The sequence below is a fragment of the Syngnathoides biaculeatus genome, chromosome 7 (assembly GCF_019802595.1).
Source record: "Syngnathoides biaculeatus isolate LvHL_M chromosome 7, ASM1980259v1, whole genome shotgun sequence".
Taxonomy (NCBI): Eukaryota; Metazoa; Chordata; class Actinopteri; order Syngnathiformes; family Syngnathidae; genus Syngnathoides; species Syngnathoides biaculeatus.
This window is the reverse complement of record NC_084646.1, coordinates 5,468,845-5,494,898: the sequence shown is the minus strand read 5'-3', so window position 1 is coordinate 5,494,898 and position 26,054 is coordinate 5,468,845. Positions and strand designations below refer to the sequence as shown.

At 43.5% G+C, this 26,054-nt stretch overlaps 1 protein-coding gene across 2 annotated transcripts in view; it reads right to left on the bottom strand.

Annotated features, from left to right (window-relative positions):
* usp24 (ubiquitin specific peptidase 24) overlaps positions 1-26,054 on the bottom strand; it is a 58,709-nt gene that overhangs the window by 3,842 nt on the left and 28,813 nt on the right. For both annotated transcript variants that reach the window (XM_061825851.1, XM_061825852.1), the window contains 46 exons: positions 24,948-25,059; positions 24,797-24,873; positions 24,580-24,720; positions 24,401-24,454; positions 24,193-24,308; positions 24,055-24,121; positions 22,838-22,948; positions 22,632-22,730; positions 22,183-22,356; positions 22,009-22,094; positions 20,790-20,898; positions 20,511-20,672; positions 19,321-19,418; positions 18,780-18,875; positions 18,479-18,701; positions 16,830-16,992; positions 16,368-16,529; positions 16,191-16,261; positions 15,485-15,645; positions 15,338-15,399; positions 14,957-15,148; positions 13,183-13,297; positions 12,830-12,974; positions 12,639-12,758; positions 12,433-12,558; positions 11,052-11,150; positions 10,896-10,978; positions 9,782-9,923; positions 9,579-9,698; positions 9,291-9,505; positions 8,256-8,380; positions 8,027-8,168; positions 7,311-7,461; positions 7,132-7,227; positions 5,609-5,712; positions 5,403-5,516; positions 5,080-5,287; positions 3,982-4,071; positions 3,773-3,875; positions 3,569-3,687; positions 2,386-2,499; positions 2,230-2,295; positions 2,089-2,155; positions 727-805; positions 560-635; positions 371-457 (listed from right to left, as the gene is read on the bottom strand). In XM_061825851.1, the coding sequence (XP_061681835.1) occupies positions 371-457; positions 560-635; positions 727-805; positions 2,089-2,155; positions 2,230-2,295; positions 2,386-2,499; positions 3,569-3,687; positions 3,773-3,875; positions 3,982-4,071; positions 5,080-5,287; positions 5,403-5,516; positions 5,609-5,712; positions 7,132-7,227; positions 7,311-7,461; positions 8,027-8,168; positions 8,256-8,380; positions 9,291-9,505; positions 9,579-9,698; positions 9,782-9,923; positions 10,896-10,978; positions 11,052-11,150; positions 12,433-12,558; positions 12,639-12,758; positions 12,830-12,974; positions 13,183-13,297; positions 14,957-15,148; positions 15,338-15,399; positions 15,485-15,645; positions 16,191-16,261; positions 16,368-16,529; positions 16,830-16,992; positions 18,479-18,701; positions 18,780-18,875; positions 19,321-19,418; positions 20,511-20,672; positions 20,790-20,898; positions 22,009-22,094; positions 22,183-22,356; positions 22,632-22,730; positions 22,838-22,948; positions 24,055-24,121; positions 24,193-24,308; positions 24,401-24,454; positions 24,580-24,720; positions 24,797-24,873; positions 24,948-25,059 (5,442 nt within the window). The remainder of the gene's footprint in view (positions 1-370; positions 458-559; positions 636-726; positions 806-2,088; positions 2,156-2,229; positions 2,296-2,385; positions 2,500-3,568; positions 3,688-3,772; positions 3,876-3,981; positions 4,072-5,079; positions 5,288-5,402; positions 5,517-5,608; positions 5,713-7,131; positions 7,228-7,310; positions 7,462-8,026; positions 8,169-8,255; positions 8,381-9,290; positions 9,506-9,578; positions 9,699-9,781; positions 9,924-10,895; positions 10,979-11,051; positions 11,151-12,432; positions 12,559-12,638; positions 12,759-12,829; positions 12,975-13,182; positions 13,298-14,956; positions 15,149-15,337; positions 15,400-15,484; positions 15,646-16,190; positions 16,262-16,367; positions 16,530-16,829; positions 16,993-18,478; positions 18,702-18,779; positions 18,876-19,320; positions 19,419-20,510; positions 20,673-20,789; positions 20,899-22,008; positions 22,095-22,182; positions 22,357-22,631; positions 22,731-22,837; positions 22,949-24,054; positions 24,122-24,192; positions 24,309-24,400; positions 24,455-24,579; positions 24,721-24,796; positions 24,874-24,947; positions 25,060-26,054) is intronic.

Sequence of the window (26,054 nt, the reverse complement as noted above, 5' to 3'; positions counted from 1 at the left end):
CTCCCACCTTTTAAAGTGCCTCTGATTAACCCCGATTAAAGGATGGATGTTCTGGTAGGCTTTTCTGGACCTTCCCCCTCCCATTTATTAGCAGAAGTTTCAAGGCTTTGAGCTAACACTGAGTGTTTTGTGGAACTGTTCGTAGTCCACCTTGATTAAAGCACCAGTTCCGCTGCCACATCCACCCCCCCCCCCCCCCCCCGCAGTTACTTTCTTTTAGTGATGCGTTTGCGGCAAACATACCTTCAGGAATTATGCCCACAAAAAAAGTCTAACCTTGGTTTGATTGTACCATCAGATTTTTTTTTTACCTTAACGTCATCTTAGTGACTGGAATTCATGCATTAATATCTGATGTAAAGATGCATACCTGCGCCGAAATAGTGCGCTGGAAGCTCTTATTGGTGGAGGTTTCGTTGGATACGTTACTCTGCGGCGTCCAGTAGTGCTCTGTCATCTGAGGACAGGTGGAACAAAAATTATCATCGCGTGCGTCATTGCAAATAATTTACCCAAAAAAAAAAAAAAAAAAAAAAAAAAAAAGTGTATCTGAGCGTGCCTTCTTCTGAAGCCACTGCACCGCCCAGCTCCAGTGACCAGACAGGTCCTTGAAATAATCCTTAGCTGGAGCACACCTGGTGACAAAAATGGGGTTTTTGTCTCACTCGTAAATATATCACAATCATTCGTGACATCGATTTGAATGGATCGGCGCTCGCTGCTCACTTCTGAGCCAACGTGACCAAGAACTTGACGCACTGGTAGCAACGTCTGCTGTCCACGTTGTTGCTCTGGTGCATCAAAGCTGCAGGGAGGAGATTTTCAAATATCACATTGAATTATTTTAAAGGAACAATCCTGAGGTAACTTTGTACTGCGGGTAGGTTATTAGTCCTGTAAAAAGATACCGTAATTTCCGGCCTACAGAGCCCACCAGATTAGAAGATTAGAAGCCTTACCCAGAAAATTTGTAAAGGAAATACCATAAAAAACATACCTAAATCACTGAGACGCGGCAGTAACACAGCAGAAACACGCTAACAGGGCCAGTTGAAAAAAAAAAACCAAACAAACAAAAAAAAAACATACCGGTAAAAATCCCTGAGACGCGGCAATAACACAGCAGCAACACGCTAGCACAGCGCTAACAGGACCGGTTAAAAAAAATAAATAAATAAAAAAGGCAAAAATCACTGAGACACGTCAGTAACATAGCAACAATATGCTGGTGCGGCGCTAACAGGGCCGGTTTGGGAAAAAAAAAAAAAAAAAAAACACCGGCAAAAATCACTGAGACACAGCAGTAACGTAGCAGCAACACGTTGGTGCGGCGCTAACACTCGTGTGGCTCTAACAGGGCTGGTTAAAAAAAAAAAAAAAAAAAAAAAAAAACGTACCGGTAAAAATCATTGAGACACCGGAGTAACACAGCAGCAACACGCCAACACAGCGCAAACAGGTCCGGTAAAGAAAAAACAAAAACAACCCCCCCCCCCAAAAAAAACAAAACAAAAAACATACCGGTAAAAATCACTTCCTCGGCACGTACATTCCACTGATCTCACTCTTAACTTTTCTGCTTGAGTGCCCCCATGTGGCAGTTAGAAAAACTGCACAAATTAGCCGCATCACTGCATAAACCACATTGAAACACGGGAAGATGGTACACAAGAGAGTTTAACTCTAGCGCTGCCGCACTAACGCTAATATGCTAGTGCCACGGTAACACTAACAACGCACTAACGCTAACACTCGCGCCGCATTAACAGGGCCGGTTAAAAAAAAAAAAAAAAAAAAAAAACATACCGGTAAAAATCACTGAGACATGGTAGTAACACGCTAGCGCAGCGCTAACAGGGCCAGACCTGTAAAAGTCACTTCCTCGGCAAATATATTCCACCGGTCTCATGGTAACCTTTTTCACTCTTGTGCCCCCTTGTGGCCGTTAGGAAAAAAAAATGCAAAAATTACTCGCATCACTGCATAAGCAGCAGGGTTGAAAGCGTGTGAAATAAGTTGCGGTTTATAGGCCGGAAATTAGGGTAGTTTGTTTTGAAGCACTGGAGGGGACTCAAATCAGTGACTTACCCAGCAGGCCTTTCTCTGACTCAAAGGCATACTTGAGCCTCTGGGACTGCAGAGGGTCCTCCACGACCTGAAGTCAGCAAATTCAGACCCATCACTCATTAACAAGTCTCTCGTTCTTGACCGGCGAGCCTCACAACTCACCAGTAGCTCCTGCAGCATGTGAAAGACGTTCTTCAGCTCGTGCGGCGGCGCCGTCTCCAGCTGAGTCTGCCAAGGCGAAAAAAAAAACGTTCACGGGCATTTAAATCCCATTCAAATCAAGAGAACCGACATCAGGAGGTCGCGCGGTGGGATTACCTTGAGGAGATGCAGCACGCCCAGGGAGAAAGGTTCGTTGCAGTAGGAGCAGTAGGTCACCATGCTGATGAGCGGCGTCAGCGGGCCCGACAACTCTCGCATGGCGAACATCACCTGGAGAAAGGCGAGGTTGTGTCAATCTCACGAGTGCGTGACGGAGGAACAGGGTGGTGGCTGGGTTTGTGAATATTTAAAAAAAAAAAAAAAAAAAAAAAAAAAAATCATGGTTTGTTAAAAAAAATAGCGCGATTATGCAAAAAAAAAAAAAACAAAAAAAAAAAAAACCTGACATGTCCAAAATGAAAGGGTTTTTTTCTTAAACTGAATTCAGGCCAAGGAAGATGCTTTAGAAGAGGGAGGCTCAGATTTTTTTTTTTTACCCCAAGATCTACTTTAAAGGCGGCTAGCCTCTTGCGAGCAACCGACTGGAAGGGGGCGTGGAGGAGGTAGCGGGGGAAATGATGGTGCCCCCAAACCGTTTTAAGGTTAATGTTACGTTGCCTCCTAGATTTAAAATACAGAATTAGCTTTTTTGTGCACTTTGTCTGCGTTTTCATCCTGGATCAGGCTGTGCCAAGGTGGAATTTTAAAATTACACACCATCTCGCTTCGGACCGGACTTTTCCCGCTCGGAAAAGAGAAAATCTCGTCCAGTTTAACCACTTTTTCTCCGACAGTCACTGCATCTTAAAACAACAGCGTTTCTTTTTTAACTTTCGCCATTAATATCGAAAGTAAACATAAGCGGCGTGTCTAGCTCGTCTTTGCTCTACGTTGCCCAGACTGTGTTGCTAACTAAAGCAGCGGTGGTGGACGCTGTCATTATAAAACACATTAATGGGCTGCGTAAGCACTGTAACGTTTGTAATTATGAGTGTATGTCTTTAAGAGCGGGGGGACGGGGTGTGGGGGTGTTGAGTAAACTACTAAAAGAAAGTGTGGCGGAGCAACGGTCGTCGTTAGAGAAAGTTCCGTGTGCTGCCTTAAAGAAACCATTGCAAAGATTGCAAAATGCCACAAACTTCAGCTTTAGAATTTTGGTGCGATCAAAAAAATCTGCATAAAGGTTGACATCAGCGCGAAGGAAGTCAGAGTGCACAAAACCCACACGCAGGTTCACAAATCTGTCTGAATTTTAGGATCCAAAATATACAAGAATTGACACATGGGTTGGGAAATGGACCTCCAGAAGGTAGGGTTGTCCCTCAGGGGTGAAGACGGACGCAAGGATGTCCGGGTGCAGGGGCAAAAGCGGCGTTGAAGACGGGATGCTTCCGACACACAGGGTGAACCCTTCCGGAGCTAGACCGAGGAGGACACGGGACACGGTGAGCTGGATTATAAGAGTGGTACAAATATGGACGTCGGGATGGGGACCAGGTCTCACCGTGCGTCTGCTGGGAGTCCAGGTCCGAGTGCAGCGTGATGAGCGCGAGCGTACTGTGGAGGTGGAGAAACTCTCGAGCCTGGGCCGGACTCCACCGCCGGTTCTACGGAGACACGACGCGGACCGGGTCAAGCATAATTGTGGATAAGCGGCGCAAAGACTGAGAAAGACGGTAGCCGCGGTTCCTCCGAGCGGATAGAAGGTCGTACCTGGTTGTTTTGCCGATTGGGGCCCAGTAGGAAACGGAGCATTCGCCGATAGGCCGAGTGTTTCAACAACAGTTGACAAGCTTCACAACCCTGAATGGAACACACATTACTTCGTCATTTATCCATACATCCATTTTCTTCATCGCTTATCCTCACGAGGGTCGCGGGGAGTGCCGGAGCCTATCCCAGCTGTCAAAGGACAGGAGGCGGGGTACACCCTCAACTGGTTCCCAGCCAATCGCAGGGCACTACTTCGTCATTTATACATGGAATAATAAGTGAGGGAAAATATTTTACCCAAGTATGTTAAAATCTCTATGAAAATATGTAAAACTACAAGTGTATTTCATTTTCATTATTATGTGTAATAGTGCCGTGACTAGTGAAAATTCAATTAATTGAAGGCCCCCCAAAAGGTTTTCAGTGCCCTAAGGTTGCCACATGATGGTAGCAGAGCACTGCTTTACTATTAATCTAAAGCTAAATCACTGGTGTCAAACTCAAGGCCCGGGGGCCAGATCCGGCCCGCCGCATGATTTTATGTGGCCCGCACAGGCAAAACTTGTGTACCAACTTGCATGAGTTTTGTTCAAATCTGTCCCCAAATTTCAAATTGTCATGTCATAAATGATAATGTTACAAGCATTTTTGTGTTACCAAACAACAATAGTTGGGAAAACCCATTACCCTTGATTTCTGATTCCAAAACTTGTTCACAAATTTCAGGTGTAAATATGATGAGGCAGTTAAAGATTTTTATGGTTTCACGGTCACAATGGCCCTCTGAGGGAAACCCCAAATAAAATGTGGCCCGTGACAAAAATAAGTTTGACACCCTTGGTCTAAATGAAGCTCCTCGTTTCACGTTGACATAGTTCCTTTTCGCTGAGCGCAAAAACAAAAAATAGGTGCTTTTTTTTTTTTTTTTTTTTACTGAATAACAGATTTTAGGTTCTCCCATATCGAATCAGAGCCAATCAGGAACAACCACAATCAAAATAATGGGGGGAGGTTTCACAATTATTTACATAAAATTCGAAAAAATAAAATCAAGGTGTCCAAATTTGGTATTCACCAGGTTTCATTTGCCCGTGTTACCTTTTGGGAGAAGTTACTGAAGAGGCTGAAGTACTGCGAGCAGTTCTTCACGTTCTCGGGAACGTCCTTGTCCAGCAGCGAGAGCAGCGCGTCGGTCAGCCCGTCGAGACCCGGCTCGGCAAAATTCAGGGCGCTCTCCAGTGTCTTCTCCAAGATGGACGCCACCACCACCCGCACCTCCCTCATGCCGCACTCCAACAGACAAATCCTGCAAAGACACAAATACTCATTACTACAGAGAGAAAAAAAGATATGTACAATGGCGGCTGGCTTTCAACAAATTACTGTAATATAACTTAAGTTTTTTAATATATAATTCCCACCTGGTCATCTCCCGTCCTTCCGGTCCAACCAGGTATTGAACCATCCACTGGCAAGCGGCGCTGCTTTTCGACAGCAACACCTCCACCGTGGCCATCCACTCCTCGGTGTCCACGCTGCGTTTTCATGGAAGGAAGCGACCGTAACACCTAAATATTGCCGCGCGTACTGGCGCCAGATCTTATATTTGTGTTTTTTTTTCCCGTACCGGAGCTTCTTTTTGGTGTGCAGGTATGTGTGGAGGAGGAAATGGACGGCAAGCTGGAGACTCTCCTTGGCCATGGCCTGATAGTCCGGATGCTTAAGCTTGGTCTGTATAGAAAAAAAAATACAAAAACAAAAAAAAATGTTAAACTGTGTCTCAGTTAGCGTAATTTCCGCGCTATAAGCCACAACTTTTTTCACGGCCGTAAGGGGGCACTAAAGGGTACGAGTGAGATCGGTGGAATATATGTGCCAAGGAAGTGACTTTTACCGGTATGGTTTTTTTTTTTTTTTTAACCGGCCCTGTTAGCGCTGCACCAGCACTGTGCTAGCATCTTGCGGCTGTGTTACTGCCTTGTCTCAGTGATTTTTACCGGTAGGTTTGTTTTTTTTCAACCGGTCCTGTTAGCGCTTTGCTAGCATGTTGCTGCTGTGTTACTGCCACATCTCAGTAATTTTTATCGGTATGTTTTTTTTTTTTTTTAACCAGCTCTGTTAGTGCTGTGGTACCGTGTTGCTACTGTGTAGCTGCCGTGGCTGATTTTTTTTTTTTTTAACCTGTATGTTTATTTTGAAACCAGCCCTGTTTGTGCTCCCATGTTGTTGCTATGTTAAGCTAAGCTAAGGTATTAAAACTTTGAAAACTCTCTGTGTACCATCTTTCTTTGTAAATATTTTTTAAAAACATGTTTCAATGTGGATTTCAATGTGGGCACTTGCGGCTTTTACACAGTTGCGGCTTATGTATGTACCAAATGGTATTTCCTTTACAAATGTACTGGGTGAGGCTTTACAATCCGGTGCGCTCTGTACGGTACTTGTCAGGTGTGTTGTCAACTTGTAAAAAAAAAAAATAAAAAATTCAGCCAACGCACCCCAAAATTAGCAGCTCTTTTACTCCACCTCTCAAGAAAAAAAAAGCTGTTAATTGTAATTATTTTTACAATGATAATAGCATCACTTACTCTGTACTGGTGCTTTTGTTCAGTTCTAATTTGCGATCATAACAGAATAATACCCCCTTTTCACTAATACATAATACTAACACCTGGTATACTAATTTATGCAGCTGACAAAATGATCAGAAACACCATATATGAGAAATATGGTATTTAATAGAATAAAAAAAAATATATTATTGTGTGCTTTGTTCTTTGTGGTATATACTCTTTCCCAAATTACTTTTTCTCTGAATCCTAGTTTTATTTATTGACCATATTTTTATTAATTCATTGTGGTTGCCCTATTACTATGAAAATGACTTCTGTACAGGATGACAGTAAAGAACACATCATTCTTCCATTTTGTAAAAAGAAGTTGTGAAACTTGCACACTGTAAATGTTTTATTACGATTGCATTCAACCGCAAAAAAAAAAAAAAAGTATTTGTATTAACTTGGTATTTTGGGCTTCAAGTCATGGGGAAAATGAATTTTTAAGGATCAACATACATCTATATTATTATTTTGGGGGGGTTTAAGGCTGCTTATTAAGGGAAAAAGTAGTGTCTAAAGGGCAGAGACATACTGCATTGACGGAGGCCAACGAGAGGGTGAAGTTGAAGTAGTCGCTGTTGTAGACGTCTCTGTTCCTCATGAACTTGAGATTCTCGTCCCTCACCATCTACTCGGCGAGACAAAGCCAGAGGTCAAAAGTGGCGAAACGACTGCGGTGGCAAAAATTGCCGTCGGAGGCCGAACGCCCACCTGGTAGATGCTTGCCGGCATCTTCTCCACAAACAGGCCCTTCTTCTCGCCCTTCCGGACCAGACGGGTGAGCAGGGTGAGGCGGTCGTTGTTGGCCCTGGGGGGGCGAGGGGACGACTGCGGCGAGATGTCAGGCGAGGAGGGTGCTGATCTAGAAAACGTGGATGATGACGTTAAAAACTGAACGACAGCGCTGGGAAATAAAGTACAAATATTTCATTAATATACTTAAATAGATAAGATTAATTTTTCAGTTCTACTTTTACCCGAGTGTGTTTTTTTCTTTTGTGTGTATGGGTGTGTGTGGGGAGGGGAGGTGATGGTGGTGGAAGTAGCTGTGCTTTTAAACAGCCATCCATTTTCTTTGCTGCTTATCCCCACAAGGGTTGCAGGAAAGCAGGAGCCTATCCCAGCTAGTACTAACAGGGTCGGTTTAAATAAAATGTGCCGGTAAATATCACTGAGACATGCCAGTAACACAGCAGGAACACGCTAGCACAGCGTTAACGCCAATAAGGCCGGTAAAAGTCACTTCCTCGGCACATATACTCCACCGGTCTCATTCTTACTTTTTCCGCTTGAGTGCCCCGTTTCGGCCATTAGAAAAAAATGCACAAATTAGCCGCATCACCGCATAAACCGCAGGGTTGAAAGCATGTGAAAAAAAAGTCGGGGCTCGTAGGCCGGGAATTACGGTATTTTTGACTTTCACTCACAGCGTAAGATCCTCTGCTTCCTGCCTCATGATGCTGACTCGGCTTTTCTTGGGCAGGACGGGTGAGTTCTGATCGCTGATCTTCTGATAAAACAACATGTAGGCGTTCCAGTACCTCCTCCTCACGTCGGGATAGGGGTTGGCTACGCACAAACCCACACGCGGAGAAATCAAGAATTTGCAGACGCCTCTGATGTGGATCAAAAGGATTTGCCGGTTTTCATGCTCACACTGATCGTAAACCTTGGGCCTGTACTCTCCTCCGAAGCACTCGTACTCCAGCGTTTCGTCATTCATGTCGAATTCCTCCACCACGTTGTCGTTAAACTTGTACCAACGTCCGCGTGAGCTCCCGCTGCCCACATATCCAAAGAGAAACGAGATAAACACGATGAAAATGTGTGCATTTTTTTTTGCCCATTAAATTAGTAGTAGTAATATTCTTCCACCCACAAGTTTCTTGTTCCGTGTCAGGTTATGATCAAAATGGGTTCTTGAGTGAGTTTAATTCATTCTGTGACCAATCTCTTTATTAAAATGTATCAAAAGATGTGAACTATGCTTAACACTTCACTTTGTTCATATTTTTTTTAATAAATTTGCAAAAATCTCCCAAAATATTTTTTCCCCATGTTTTTATTGTTGATATCGTGTGTAGAACTTTTTGGGAAATTCAATTAGTTTTTGGAATTTGCCTGGAAGATAAAGTGGTGTGACTATATTAGGACCTTGACTGACGACTTTAACTTGTACTTGACCAAGCTTGTAACTCAATTCAGTCGCTCAATGAAATACGTTTTCGCCTTTGAAATGTTTTTAATGTTCTAGCAATTTATTTGTTTTTACCAAAGAAAATTACCACTTATCGAATAAAAAAAATATATAAAAACAAAAAGGCTTTTATAAAGTGGAACCGGTGTACATACTGTAGTAGTTGTGTGACCTTTTAAGAGCATGTCTTAGTGAGAAACATCAGGAGCTGGCATCCTTCATGTTAGACGTGTGAGAGTCTAAGCGTGAGCTGTGGCCTACAGCAGCTCTGTTTGACTATTTATCCCGTTTGATAAATGCATCAGCCACTGTGACTCTTCATGCCCACGTACTTTAATCACTCAATTTTTTTTCTCTATGGATGGGCAGCATGTCGAGGGAAGGTTGGTCGGTTATTAAAGATTTGCACACAGCAGAAAAAGAGAGAGAAAAAAAAAAGTGGGGTACTAAGTTGAGGTACACTGTACGTGAAGAATATGAAGAGGGCATCTTACCGTCTATCTTTAATAAAGGAGTAGTAGTGACCGGCGTGCGCCTGCCCGCTGTGCACCACGACGCCCACCAGCTCGTAGTTCTCCGAAATGGTGACCTTCTTCCTGGGCGAGCCTCCGGATGCGCCGTCGCCTCGCCCCTCCCCGCCATCCCCGCTGCAGTCTTGACGCGCCATGCCGGACACCGTGTACGGCTCCATGTTCAGGACCCAAGGGAACTGCACACATGGAAAGTTGGTGACCTCTATTATCTTCAGAGGCTCTAATAATATCCTTCTTTTTGATACGCACCCGAATCTGTTCATCATATTTGATAGAGCGTCCGCTTTCCCAGTCAAAGCCAAAGCGCATGAGGTGGATGCAGAGAACGCTGGGGAGGGATTTGATGCACGTTCGCTTCACCGTGGTCCTCTGCGCAAATGAAAACATGCAAAGTTGTGGGCATGTTTGGCGCAAAAATAATGAAGCAATTGCGCAAGAGATCGTTGACATACCTTTTCTTTGCATTTCTCGCAGTAGTAAGCGTTGCTGCCCTCCAGGACCTCCCCTCGGACAAACTGGTCCAGAGAGATCTCCAGACTCTGACAGGACGTCACGCCGAGGTTCAGCGCCATGAATGTCTCTTCGCGTTCGTACCTGCAATCCGGTTTTCGTATGTCAGGTCAGATGAGACTTTGAGGCCAAAATATCGGACCTTTTCCATTTGTTCTAAACGGAGAGCGTTAAGTGTTTTTTGAAATATGTAAAATAATGGTTGAACTATGGAAGTAAATATGTGCCACCAGGAATTGAATTAAAAATGCCACAGAAAATTTTATGTTGTAAAATTCTCATTATTTCAGAGTAATCACATTTTTATTAGCTGAATTTCAGTTGAACTTTTCAATGTTAACAAATTCTCCATATAAAATTCGGCATATAAAAAAATTCAAACGCAATATTTTCAGTCTCCTCTGAATTTCAGACAGCCAATTGTAGTCAGTTGGATCTCATGAGACTGAAAATATTGTGTTTCAATTTTAAAGGTTGAATTTTTTTCTATGGCAAATTTATTAACATCGAAAAGTGAAATACAGCCATTGAAAATCGGATGACTTTGAAGTAACAATGCGAATTTTACAACTTAAAATTTTCAGTGGCATTCTAAATTCAAATCCTGGTGGCATGTATTTACTTCCATATGGAACTTACTAAATTGAAATATTTGAGAAAGTTTATCTATTTCAGAAGTTCAATTCCAAAAGTAAAACTGACATTTCTGTTTTAAATACCCTGTGTAAAAATTTTGTGTTATGTTAGCTGTAAACTATAGTCACCCACTTCTTTTATTTGTTTTTTTCGGGGCCTAGTACTTAATAATAATAATAATAATAATAAAATAAAATTAAGAGCATTTCAATTAATTTTACTGAAAAAAAAATAGATTCATGTGAGAGTATAATGAGTTCTGAGCGTAATCACGCAACAAAATAAACTCTTAATCTAGGCACTGTATGCAAATAAATAGCTTTCCATGATTTGAAATGTATTGTGATGCACCTTTATAACGGAAAAAAGTGATTGTGGCCACATTGAGAGCACAATCATAATTCACGACTCACAACTCACCGATGGGGACAGTCTTTGCAGATCTTCTGGTCAGAAAAGATGCCCTGAAATGTGTTTTTGAAGATCTGCTCTCGCCCCATTTTCTGGCAGAAGTAAAAAGTCACATTTAACGCACGGTCACAGACACACGCGGTTCATATAAGCGGACTCTAATACCTTGAGGTGTTCATCAAGCTGATCCACCAAGCTGGTAAAGAATTCGTACGCGTCCTGTTGCTCTCGTACGTACAACTCTTTGTTCCACATCTTGAAGATCTAAAATGCGCCAATTTAAAAGCACATCAAAACGTGCACCGTAATTCCTGACATACAGAGCCCACCTTGTTATAAGCCTCACCGAATACATTTGTAAAGGAAATACCATTTGATGCGTACATACGCCGCAGATGTGTAAAAGCCGCAAGTGCACACATTGAAACACGATATCTTTACAAAAAAAAAAAACGGTACACAGGAAGAGTTTAACATTAGCGCAGCGCTAGGGCGTTTGTGCTGGTGCCGCGATAACAGGGCCGGTTAAAATAAAACTTACCGGTAAATATCACTGAGACACACCAGTAACACAGCAGCAGCACACTAAAGCAGTGCTAACAGGGCCGGTAAAAGTCACTTCCTCGGCACATATATTCCACCGGTCTCATTCTTACCTTTTCCACTTGAGTGCCCCCTTGCGGCCGTTAGAAAAAAGGCACAAATTAGCCGCATCGCTGCATAAACCACAGAGTTGAAAAAAATGCACCTTGTAGGCCGGAAATTACAGTATGTAATATTTACTTAAACAGTGTGAATACAAATTATTGTTTTTTGTACTGCTTGCCCACCCATCAAATTTTTACTTTTATATGACATGATATAGGAGATAAACAAATAACCGAGGAGCTTCCCCCAAAAATCAGCCAATAGGCGAGTCGTTGAGGAGTGAAACAAATACGCAAGGGAACATTGTACTTAACCGTCCTCACAACAACTACCGTAATTTCCGGACTATAAGACGTGACTTTTTTCACATGCTTTCAACCCTCTGGCTAATTTGTGCATTTTTTCTAACAGCTGCAAGGCGGCACTCGATTGGAAAATGTAAGAGTGAGACCGGTGGAATATATAAGCCAAGGAAGTGACTTACTGGTAATTTATTATTTTTTTTTTAAAACCAGCGCTGTGTTAGCGTTAGCGCTGTGCTAGTGTGTTATTGCCACATCTCAATGATTTTTACCGGTATGTTTTTTTTTTTTTTTTTTTATAATCGGCACTGTTAGCACTGTACTAGCGTGTTGCTGTTGTGTTATTCCCGCGTCACAGGCACTGTTTGGAAAGAAAAGCTGAGATATGTTATTAAAACTTTTAAAACTCTCTGTGTACCGTCTTTCTTTGTAAATATCTCATGTTTCAATGTGGACACATTTAATCAGGTGCGGCTTGTGTACGTACAAAATGCTTTTTCCTTTAAAAAATGTACTGGGTGAGTCTTATAATCAGGTGCGCTCTGTAGTCCAGTAATTAGGGTATAAAATACACTTTTCTTTAGTCCTTCTAATACCTTCCAGAAGTTCTCTGGGACGTAGTACTGCAGTTTGCTCTCCATCAGGTGACCGAACAAAGACTGAACCTGGTAGAAGACGCTCTCATCAGGTTGCTCCGTGTCGTCCTCAATCGACAGGAACGCCTTTGGAATCAATCAACACGCACGTCAAGACCAATGTAATTCATATGTTTTTTTAAAAAATATGTGAACACCTCATGTACCTCTGGTAACCCTGGTTGCATGTAAAGCTGCTGGAAAACCGCATTCATATAACACGTGGCTCCACCGTTCTTCAGGCCCACAAAACCCGAAACTGAGCGGCTCTCTACAGGGGGAAGATACTGGCAAGGGCAAGATACGAGAGTCAATTCGCAGCTCGGTTATCAGTAAGGGTGAAATATCAGCGTCTTACGTCAAACTCTTTACAGAGCGACGGATCGGACTGGTGGTGCATGGAGAGCAACTCTCTGGTGATCAGCCGCAAGTTGGAGAGAGAACTGTTAGCCAGCATCACCAGAACCTCGTACGCTGCCAGACGGCTGCTGGCCGTGCTGCACCTGAGGGGAACGGAATGGGAGACCACAAGAGGTGAACGACCGACCCCTTTATAGCTCGGTAAACACGATACACATATCGATAATCAGCCCTAAATTGACCTTTTGTTTCACCTCTCTTCGAATCAGACTCCGCTATAGCCTGATTGCCCGACTTGAAAAATATAATCATAAGCAATTATGATGTGGTGTGGTCAATTTAATGGCTTACTTGGGGTGGAAATCGTGGCTGGGGGCCAGCGAGGCGGTGGAGTTGGAGGTGTTGATGATGATGCGCGACGCTCGGAACAGGAAGTCATCCAACAGCTGCTGGATCAGCGACGGGCCTGCGGAGGAAGCCGGGCCTGGTCATGTGACGCACAACCGCGCCTGTGCGTATCCATTGTCTGAACTTGTCAAGGTGGGTCACGAGTTCTATTATGCGTTATACTAGGGTTGAGATAAATATTGCAAGCGGCCATTGAGTATCAGCACTAATCAACTCTCCCACCCCTTCAGTTTGTTTCCGAGGCTCACCAACAACCGCAAAAGGGGAAAACCATTTCAAACATTGAGCTGGCATCCCATTAGGAACAGTATTATAAGTATTGTATTTTATTCATTCATTGTTATTATTATTTTGATTTATTTTAATATTATTATTCTCATTACTGTCGTTTTATTTTTTATTTATAATAATACAGCAATCTGTTATATCGACAGTCGTGTTTTTAGGTGCTCTAGAAATAGCTGACAATTCCTTGTAGTAAGATAAGAAAATTGTACAATAACCAATTTTATATATACAGTTAGGCGGCACGGTGGTTAAGCTGGAAAGCGTTGGCCTCACAGTTCTGAGGTCCCGGGTTCGATCCCGGCCCCTCCTGTATGAAGTTTGCATGTTCTCCCCGTGCCTGCGTAAGTTTGCACCGGACACTCCGGTTTCCTCCCGCATCCCAAAAACATGCAACATTAATTGGACACTCTAAATTGTCCTTAGGTGTGATTGTGAGTGTGACCGTTTGTCTCTATGAGCCCTGCAATTGGCTGGTGACCAGTTCAGGGTGTACCCCGCCTCCTGCCCGGTGACAGCTAGGATAGGCTCCAGCATTCCTCTGACCCTTGTGAGGATAAGCGGCAAATGGATGGATGGATAGATAGATAGATACAGTCACTGTATTATGAAACCGCTAAATAAAGAGTATTAATTTATTAAAACCTATTTTGAAAAGCTATGCACTAAAAGAATATGACTATACACACACACACACACACATATATATATATATATATATATATATATATATATATAGGTTTTTTTTTTTTAACCTCATCTACAAATATGGTTGGTGGACACACACAAGGTTAGTCTAAATGCCTTTGTTCACCCTGAATCGTTATTTTTCTCCACCTTAACAAGACATTAGGTTGTTTATATGCTATTTAGCAACCTTTCTGACCCCTCTATGATCTTAAAAAAACAGCATTAAAAAAAGTCTCAAAACAGATGAGCACTATATTGTAGCGACTTTTCATAGTGCTATTGGAGGACTCTGGAAACTGAGATTCCCTCCAGAGCAGGACATGTATGCAAATGAATGGCCAATAGGAAGTTTAAAGTTTTACTTGGTACCGTATTTTCTGCACTACAAGGCGCACCTTCAATGAATGGCCTATATTAAAACTCCCTTTTTTTTTCATATATAAGGCGCACCGCACTATAAGGCGCATAGAATAGATGCTACAGTAGAGGCTGGGGTTACGTTATGCATCCATTAGATGGAGCTGCCCTAAAGGCTCAATATTGATCCATATATAAGGCGCACCGGATAGGAAGGCGCACCATCGGCTTTTGAAAAAATTCAAGGCTTTTAGGATAGGTTCTTGTGCCTCACAAAGCGAGGTCCACATTCAAATAATACAGCCAACACCTGCACTGTCCTCCATTTTATTAATTTCCTGCCTCACGGTGAGCAGTCCCGATACTTTTGTCCACGTGTACTCACCAAGGTGTTCCTTCTCCTTGCCGCAAAGCGACAGCAAGGTCTTGATGAGTCGCAGGTGTCCTGCCAGGAGGATGTTGTCCGCCTCACTGGTCTCCATCTCCGAGCTCCAGCTGGGCTCGAAGTTGTCCAGCCAAGAGATTTCATCCTCCAGCATTGTGGCGGTGTTGACATGCGATGCCTCCATTTCGGAAGCTGCATGGGGTAAGCGGAAGAGGGGGCGAAGGGCAACGTTAAAGGGAATAATTGCCTTAAAAAAAAAAAAAGTTTGCCTTTGCCCTTAATGGGAAATCTTTTTCAATCTGAGCTCTTCAATACACTCAAATTCCTTTATTTAATTGGGCCGTCCTGTCGTAATGTACAGTCAATTACTTTTAAACTTACTTGTCAGATCATCCAGGAGCTGACATCGCAGGTCAAAGTACTCCGTGCACTGGGACAGCAATCTGACGGTTAAATGGAATCAAGGACATGAGCGCCTTTCAGCGTTTTCATCAATTTCAGGCTTCTTTCACGTTCCCTCACACTTACCGCTGGTTGACTCCCCTCATAACAGACGTGGGACTCCACAGCGGTAGCTGAGCCGTGAGGATGACCGACAGCAGGAACAAGTTCGGTTTCTGCACGTCGGCGAAGCCCGACGTGTCCGACTGGCTCAGAGTGTACAGCTGGTCGCAGGCCACGCGACGGATCTGAGAGTGGAGAGTAAGACCGTAAATACTGTAATTTCCAGCCTCTAAACCCCGACTTTTTTCACACGCCCTCAACCCTGCGGGTTATGCGGTAATGCGGCTAATTTGTGCATTTTTTCCTAACGGCCGCAAGGGGGCACTCGAGCAGAAAAGATAAGAGTGAAACCGATGGAATATATGCACCGAGAAAGTGACTTTTACCGTTCCGGCCTTGTTAGTGCTGTGCTAGCGTGTTACTGCAGTGTGTCAGTGATTTTAACTAGTATGTTTTTTTTAACCGGCCCTATTAGCACGGGGATAGCGTTAGCGCGGCGGCGGTAGCGTTAAACTCTCTCCGTACCGTCTTTGTAAATAGCTCATGTTTCAATGGGGGCACTTGCGGCCTATGTATGTACCAAATGGTATTTCCTTTAAAATTTAACTGGGTGAGGCTTATAACCAGGTGCACTTTGTAGGCTGGGAATTACGGTAATGCTTTATGCTAGTGTTTCCAAAACTTTATTGTTTTTCCAAATCATTATGGGTTTCCCTAAACTGCAGTTTACCTCTCCACTGGGAGATCCCAGCAGCACATCAATGATGAAGTCGTTGACACAGGGCAGGTTGTAAAAAGAGGCTATAGAGAGAAAAAGAAACATATGTGAGATCATGGCAATATTAGACAGCAAGAATTATAATCACAGGTGCGTGATTGCGAATGTGACTTATGGCTCCATTCTTACACAGCTGCTGACAGCGGAGCTGCAAGCAGGTGACCAGGAGCGACAGAGCTTCGCGGGCGATGATGGTGTCCTTTATGGAGACGCTTTGCTGCCGGACGCAGATGCCGGCGTGCAGTGCGGTCGGCGTGGTCTCTCCCTCGCTGCTGGAGCTGCAGTTACTTCCTGCGTGCCAAATATTCAGACACTCACATTTGAATAAAAATGGACGGGTGTGGTCGGTCATGCCCGCAGATATAAAGTTGCATTTAGATATATGGACTAGTCTAACATTAGAACTACAATCAAGTCAAAGTAAATCACAATCTCATACTTATAGTTAGATACTAAAACATTACCTGTGCTATATCCTAGAAATCTTTTCAATGTAACTAACGGGTGCCCAGAACCCCCCCCCTCCCCCCAAATCTACTTGCAAGCCTCTCGCGATCAACATCTGGATAAACCAACAACATTATCTCTCACCTGTGCTACTGACTCTGGTGCGCACTCCCTGAGATAGAAATGAGGTGTGGGTCTCCCTGATGGGCTGCGGGCTGCCTACAAGATCCAGTCGCCCTGCCGCCGCTGCCCAGGTTAGTCGCATAAAACAGGCCACGGTGGAGGTGTAGTCACCCACCTCCATGGTCTACAGCAGAGAGGGAGCACAGATGTTGGTCGTAATATGTTGCTGAAAGAGGGTTGCACACGTTCCGATCTAGAGTACCGTAATTTCCGGCCTACAAGCCGCGACTTTTTTCCCCACACGCTTTCTACCCTGCGGTTTATGCGGTGATGCGGCTAATTTGTGCATTTTTTCCTCACAGTTGCATTGGGGCAGTCGAGCGAAAAAGGTAAGAATGAGACGGGATGAATATATGTGCAGAGGAAGTGACTTTTACCGGCCCTGTTAGCGCTGTGCTAGCGTGTTGCTGCTGTGTTCCTGGCGTGTCTGAGTGATATTTACCGGTAAGTTTTATTTTAACTGGCCCTGTTAGCATTAGCATTAGCTTTAGCGCGGTGCTAGCATTAGCACTAGCGTTAGTGCGGTGCTAACGCTAAAAGGGTTAGTTAAAATAAAACTTACCGGTAAATATCACTCAGACATGCAAGCCACTAACGCGGGGCTAGTGAAACCACGGAAATCTTTAATTGGCCGTAATTTCCGGCCTATAAGTTGCGACCCCCCCCCCCCCCACGCTTTCAACCATGCGGTTTATGTGGTGATCCGGCTAATTTGTGTATTTTTTTCTTACGGCCGCAAGGGGGCACTCGAGCGGAAGAGATAAGAGTGAGACCGGTGGAATATGTGCGCCGAGGAAGTGACTTTTAAAGGTCCGGCCCTGTTAGCGCTGCGCTAGCGTGTTACTGCGTGTCTCAGTGATTTTTAACAGTATGTTTGTTTTTTAACTGGCCCTGTTCGTGTGGTGTTAGCTTTAGCATGGCGCTAGCCTTAGCGCGGCGGCACTAGCGTTAAACCAGAGGTGGCAAACTCATTTTTATTGTGGGTCACAATGTAGTTACGGTTTCTGTCAGAGGGCCATCATGACTGAAACCACAAAAATCTTTAATTGGCCCATCATATTTACACATTGAATTTATCAACTAGTTTTGGAATCAGAAATTAAGGGTAATGCGTTTTTCACCTATTGTTAATGTTTGGTCACACAAAAATGCTTGCAATATCTCATCAACATTTATATGACAGTTTGAAATGTTGGTTCAAATTTTAACAAAAATTATGGAAGTTGATGCATATGATTTGCCTTCGCAGGCCATATAAAATCATGTGGCGGGCCGCATCTGGCCCCCGGGCCTTGAGTTTGACACCTGTGCGTTAAACTCTTTCTGTGTACCGTCTTTCTTTGAAAATATCTCGTGTTTTAATGTGGGTTTCAATGTGGGCACTTGCGGCTTTTACACAGCTGCGGCGTATCTATGTACCAAATGGTATTTCCTTTACAAATGTACTCAGTGAGGCTTGTAACCAGGTGCGCTCTGTAGGCCAGGAATTACAGTACATTGTTACGTGTGGAGCGTGTTGTGCTGCTGGTCATCTGAAGTTGCTTACGCCATGCGCTATGAGCAGTGAGCGTTCACGTTTCAAAAATCGGCCTGCGGGTAACCCGGTTCACCTGAATAGCCACACGGGCGGCGGGTATGATCTCTTCCACTCTGATGGATGAGCGCTCAGACAGCGACATCTGCCTGTAGGAGGACTTCTCCGGCGTCGCACAGAGAGAGAGCTGGCGACCGGTACCGGGTCTGTTGCGGAACGGCCGGGACGACAGTGCCTCTCCGTCCCGGATCACGTCATCATCCAGCGCCATGGGCATACTCTGGCCGACCAGAAGGAACCTGCGACCGAGAAACAGTTGAGCACAGGAAATCCAATTCCCTGTGAGCGACTTCTGTGTGTTTGACTGTGTCATGCACCTGGCCAACTGAAGGCAGATGGAGTAGACGCCTTGTCGGGTCTCATAGTCCACTTCTGATGGGATGGAGTCTCTTTGCATAACATTCACCACCAGACTGCAGGAGAACAGAAAGACTACTATTAGGGCAAGAAGAGAACACACTTGTACAGGGGGTCCTCGGATTTTCACCTTTAGTAGTTGGGTCTGAACGGTGTTTCACTGTCGTATAACTATGACTATATAACTGTACTAACATACCATAATTCCTGGACTACAATCCGCGACTTTTTTCACATGCTTTCAACCCTAGCGTTAGTGCACCTGGTTATAAGCATCGGTACACAGAAAGAGTTTAACGCTAGTGCGGCGTTAACGCTAGCTATCGAGGCTTTTGACCAGGTGCGCTCTGTTGGCCGCGAATTACGGTAGGTTAGTGACTATGGCATGTGATGAATTCCAAAGAAATTCAGGTTACAATGCCACTGAAACAATAGAACTAATGTAATCTAAGTACTCCCCCCGTATTAAGTATTTTCATATGGCTACCGTATGTGTCCTACCTAAGGCCTCCTGCTTTGAGGAAGTTGTCACAGAAGGACTTGCTGCTGGTTTTTGCCATCTCGTCATCAGAAGTGGGCATGAGTTTAGAACTCAGCACCTGAGGTGGAAGTGGAAAACCGTTATTTGGTTAAACGTACACACATTAGGTACATTTGCATAGTATAATAACATCTACGACAAGAGCTACTGCTAATTGAATAATATGTTATGGTTGTAGTTTGCAGTGCTGTGGCGATGCACTACATCATACAGAGAGGTGTTTCCAGTTTACTCTGAAAAGTAAATATAGTACAGTGACGGCTCGGTTCTCGACCACAATCCGTTCCAGAAAACGTTTCGAAAAGTGAATAGTTCGAAAACCAAATTGATGTTTCCCATTACAATGAATGGAAAAAGAAATAATGCGTTCCAAGTCTAAAAGAATTAGTTCTTTTTAAAGCATTTTTTTAGCTTTTCCTGATAATAAACTGGATAGTAGGAATACATGTATAGTTTAAATACTTTATATAATAAAATAATTTAAGAAATATATTTACTTTTTACTTAAAATGTATGCTTTAGTAGTAGAGTACACTAGGCTGGGAGTGCATTGCTGTAACTGTAGCGACTCGGCCCCCAGCCTAGTAAACTTTTTGATATTAACAAAAGTGCAGAATAACTTTAAAAAAGCAACTTGCCTTCTTTGGAGTCATGATTGGGGGTTAATACGGTAGTCCTCCATAAGAAAAATAACAGTCACTACTGGGACACGTCTGTGTACAGAGGCTGCGTTATACAGAATAACAAATGTGCGCTAACTGCGCCATGCGTGTTATGTCATTTCCGTTTTTTTTCCGGAGGGACGTTCAAACACACAAAAACAAATCCTGTCGTGGGTGGGTCAGCCGCTTCCGCCGCGTGCATTATGTGATTTCCCGTTTTTTTTCGGCGGCGTGGGAATTCACAACAAAGCGTGTCGTGGGTCAGCCGGTCCGGCCGCGCGCAATATTTTATTTACGGGTTTTTTCCAGGGACGTTCGAGTACTGATTTTCATTCAAAAAAAATATCGAAATCCCATTTATTCGAAAACCGAGGAAACTGAATAAAATAAAGTTTGTCAATTTTTTTTTTTTTTTTTTTAAACACAGCTGCTGCATTATTACTATGTTCAGGGTATGTTGGGGCTGGTTTTCAAATGTGTCTAAGTACCTCCAGGTTGTACAGCACTCGAAAGGTGGACATGCCAGGGGCCGAAGACCTAAATAAGGACTCCAGGATGGATGCGGCGCTGGGCTGGGGCTGGTGCTGCTGCTTAGAGCCCATGGATGGTGAGCGAGAGCCCGTACCCTGGCCCAGGGTGAACAGGGTTTTCTACAAGACAGAAGAAGAGTAAGGAGTCTGGATTCTTGAATGAACCACACAGTATTAAAAAATAAGAAATTTGATCAACTGTGGTTATTCCAGGTCCACCCCGCATTCGTACCGTACCTGATGGCTCCAAACACTGGATTCTTTCGGGACAAAGTTGTCGAGAGCGTCCTGCACCTCGGGATCTGTTGGGATCAGGAGGAGCAGCTTTCTCACACGCAGTGTGATTCTGGGAGGAGAGAAAACGCATTCTCTTGTTGGCCGACCTGAGCTCTCAGGTATTTGAATACAAATAACAATAGAAGCACACAGATGATACAGCAATATTCATACATCGACATTCCGTAATTTCCAGCCTATAAGCCGTGACTTTTTTTCCCCACACACTTTCAACCCTGCAGTTCATGCGGTGATGCGGCTAATTTGTGTATTTTTTTCTAACGGCCGCAAGGGGGCAGTCGAGCGGAAGAGGTAAGAGTGACACCGGTGGAATATGTGCGCCGAGGAAGTGACTTTTACCGGTCCGGCCCTGTTAGCGCTGCGCTAGCATGTTACTGCCGTGCCTCAGTGATTTTTCACAGTATGTTTGTTTTTTAACTGGCCCTGTTAGTGCGGTGTTAGCTTTAGCATGGCGCTAGTCCGGCGGCACTAGCATTAAACCAGGGGTGTCAAACTCATTTTTATTGTGGGCCACATTGTAGTTACAGTTTCTGTCAGAGGGCCATTATGACTGAAACCAGGAAAATTTTTCATTGGCCCATCATATTTACACATTAACTAGTTTTGGAATCAGAATGCGTTTTTCAACTATTGTTAATGTTTGGTAACACAAAAATGCTCGCAATATCTCGTAATCATTTATATGACAGTTTGAAATTTTGGTTCAAATTTTAACAAAAATCATGGAAGTTGATACACATGAATTGCCTTCGCAGGCCACATAAAATCATGTGGCGGGCCGCATCTGGGTCCCGGGCCTTGAGTTTGACACCAGTGCGTTAAACTCTCTGTGTACCAGCTTTCTTTGTAAATATCTTGCGTTTCAATGTGGGTTTCAATGTGGGCACTTGCGGCTTTTACACAGCTGTGGCGTAAGTATGTCCCAATGGTATTTCCTTTACAAATGTACTGGGTGAGGCTTATAAACAGGTGCGCACTATAGGCCGGGAATTACGGTATATTCTTTATCCACTGTGAAGTGTGGAAAAAAAAAAACAATATATTGGTGTCACTTATATGTGAATGGAGTGTATTGTACTGCTTCCAATCGTAATGGCACGCACAACAGAAAAAGGAATTATGTCATTTGTGTCGCTTTTACTTTTTTTTTTTTAAATACCTGGTTTCATCCAAGTTAGCCAACTGGTAAAGCATCTCAAACACGTTGCACACCAGCGCCATGACAACCCCGGGCAGCGACTTCTCCTTGTAAGAGACAAATCACATACCCGCATGAGAACCAAAACAAAAGTGTGGAAGATAAAACCTTCATCACTGGTCACGCAGACCGTACCTGTTCCAGGGCATAGGCGGAGTTGAAGACAGCCGAGCTGGAGCTGCTGGAGGCGGAGGCCGACGATTCGGAGCTGCCCGAAGGTGTGCCGGTGCCCGAGCTCTTCACGGTCAGGCTCTGCTCGTCGCTAAAGCCGAGCTGGGACAGCAGTTTCTGGTCCCGGTTCATGGTCAACTAACACGTGGTGAAGGGACAGCGGAGGGATCGAATGAGAGAAAAAAATAAATAAAAAACAGGGATGTCGCATAAGGTGGTGTTTCCCCTGCCACTCCGTAGGCCCTTCAGGCCAAATGGATAAGACAACTTAGAATTGACATTGGCTTCAGGGGAAACACATGACTGGGAGAGGAGTACGATACTTTAATGAGGGAGTGACAGATAAAAATAGTACATTTAAACACAAACAAGAGGAACGCGCAGCTCCTGTAATTGAAAATGCAAACACGTACCACACTATCATTGGCAAAGATCTGGACGTTATCCACTGGGCAGCTCAAGTGCTCGGATATCTTCCACCGGATGCTTCCTATCGTTTCATTGCTGTGGGTCTGTGGGGACAAAAGAGAGAGAAGGAAGTAGAGAGAGAGAGAGATTTACTCTGATCTGCTGATCGATAAAAACGTGTGGAGGGCACAGCGGGAAGCCGTGACGGTACCTCTAAGGTGAACGTGTCTTTGGTTGACTCGTAGGTGATGTGAAGAGTGACAGGGTGCCCGTTGAACGAAGCCCCATGAGGTAGAATAGTGCGTGGAACAGAATACATATCCTGTGGAGATGAATTGGATGACAGAAAAGAAACCCCACCGTGAACATTTCAAATGGCTAGTATTCCCAAATCAAATTTGAATTATCATTAATTCTGTGCTTATGTAATGTATTGTTCTGTCTGTGCAAGGACTCCCTAACGACCGAGCGAGTGTGTGTGTGTTAGTTTAAAAAAAAAAATTACTTCCTCCCAGATGGGGTCGAAACAGCAGCTGGAAACAATGCTTTGCCAAGAACTAGACAGAAGTTTTTGAGTGGACAAAAAGTCTTAAGAAGATTCACAGTAGCTGATTAAAATTTAGGAATTTGACCCTTGGGAATATTGTCAGCAGCTTGAAATCTTATCAAAATCTTGTCAAAAAAATGTTTCCCCACAAACGCCATGGATGGCACAGAGGATGACATGTCGTGGGAGCAAAATAGGATCATGGTTCATGAATTCAGGAGGCACCAGAACTGGACCAAATCACCAAAGGTAGCTACGGTGGATATATTTCAGATTGGAGATGAATGTGTAATGTAGAGGATAAGCTGCACTATGCACGAACATTTTATGTGCAAATATTTAATGCAATTTTTTTTTTTTTTTTAAACGTCAGTGTTAATTATTTATTTAAGAATGTAATATGTGTTATCAACAGTATTAAAATATTTAAGTTAAACAGTGTTAAAAAGTTAATATTTTTAAAGACTGTAAAATGTATTATCAACAGTATTAATAAAATGTTATGCCATCATTGAGCAATTATTTTAGTTGGTTGAGAGATTCTGTTCTGACAAATACAGGAACCAGGACAAGGGTGTCCTGGGCATGTCCCGAGATTATATTACGGCTATATCAGCACGTGCACAATTATTTTAGTTTTTTTTTTCGTTAGTACAAACGTAACAAAATATAAATAGATAATTCCCAATATTTTGAGCATATGGGTAGCAGCAAATTAGTGGTGCGCATTGCACATCGGTAGAAGGGTTTTCCTGATTTTTTTAGGTCTACTTTGGGGGTGCGCATTATACTTCAGGACGCATTACACCTGAGAAATTACGGTAAACATTTGTAATTTTGTATTCATTGACCAAAATCTATTGAAAAAACATGGAGCCTACCTCTATAGTGATGACATAGCGTTCAGCCAACAGCAGCAGTCTTTCTATTATGACCAGCTTAGTGGATCTGGAGAAGAACACAGTCAAAAATATAACGATCTAATTCTGACGTTGACCGGGGATTTTCCTAAATTGTACCTGGAAGGTGATTGTACAGATGTGGCCACCGTGGGCATGGCGGTGGCCGTCAACATCTTTGTGGCTCGAGTAACAGCGTGCGTCAACGTAGGCCCACCCAAGGCAGAACTGGCTGCCTGATATCAACATAAAAAAAAAACTGTTTATAGGAGCATGTGTAAAAAAAAAAGCACAATCAGTTGTCATAGCAGCACAGCGTACCACTCACCTCTAGCCTCTTGTAACAATCGGCGATGAATTTTTTGTGCAAAGATACTGAATCCTGCATGGAAGTGAAACAAATGTCGATCAGGAGAGTTTCAGCGAGGGTTTAACAGGCCAGCAATGGATGAATGTATATCTAAACCCTCCCTTTACGCTAAGTACAGAAGAGATATTCGCACTAACTTTCTTCATCTTGGGGTTGAGATTGGTGTAGCTGTACGTGATAATAAGCTGGATCGCTTCATTGGCTATCTCTTCATCAGGGGTTTCCATGGCGATACGCCAGATAAAGTCCATCCCTGACAGGTCGAGGCGTTCAACACACTGAAATCACACCGTTTCACAACACTGAGGAGAGCTCATTTATGAAATTGTGAGAAATGTTCCAGTTGAGACAGACCAGCTGAGTTCCTTGGCGTTTTAGTCGATGATCACACAGATTGACGTTCTCAAAGAAGGTCTTAAACAGGTTGAAACCTTGAGGGACATATAACGATATTAGGAGCCACATCAAATGCTCTATTATGAGGTCAATAAAAAGCACGCCCGACCGTTCATGGTGATCTCATAAGGCTCCAGTTTCAGTATCTTCTCCTTGAAGAGCTGCTGCTGAACGTCGCTCTCGAGATCGTGCTGGCCTTTGGTGAACCACTCGAAACACATCTGTCATATAAAGTGTAAATAATACAGTTAAGGATAAGAATATAATGAAATAAGCTTTCTATTAAAGTATGGTAAATAAAGTTCATGTGCGGATAAGTAAAGAAAAAAAGTATTTCCTACATTAATCTAGAAATGCATGAGGACAGTGTTTCCAATATAATTAACCAAACAGTTTAGGATTAATTTTTGCAAATCTTTCACCAGTTGATGAAAACATAATGTTAAGTGTTGTTGCACACCCTAGTGGGGAAGTTGACAAACTACAGTTCACTCAACCTTTTAATTCTTGAAACATATCATGAATTCATCCAAACTGAAGAGGGTACAGACTTTGGCTCATGTTGAGATATTAAGTTTCCTATAAATGCACAAAATGTGGTAACAATCAAAATTGCAACTAAGTTGTTCAACCAACTTCTTCTTTTCCTTTCGGCTTGTCCTGTTATGGGTCGCCACAGCGTGTCATCTTTTTCCATATAAGCCTACCTCGTGCATCCTCCCAACACCCACAGTCTTCATGTCCTCCCTCACAACATCCATCCACTGTTTCTTTAGCCTTCCTTTCGGTCTTTTGGCTGGCAGCTCCATCCTCACCACCCTTCTACCAATATACTCACAGTCTTGGATCTGGACATGTCCAAACCATCGAAGTCTGCTCTCTCGTCTGCTTGTCTCCAAATCATCCAACTTTGGCTGTCCCTCTAATGAGCTCATTTCTAATCCTGCTCACGCCGACCGAGAACCTCAACATCTTCATTTCTGCTACCTCCAGTTCTGCTTCCTGTTGTTTCTTCAGTGCCACCGCCTCTAATCCGTACATCATGGCCAGCCTCACCAGTGTTTTATAAACGTTGCCCTTCATCCTAGCGGAGACTTTTTTGTCACATAGAACACCAGACACCTTCCGCCAACTGTTCCACCTCGCTTGGACCCATTTCTTTACTTCCTTAGCACACTCTCCATTGTTCTGACCCCAAGTATTTGAAGTCATCCAC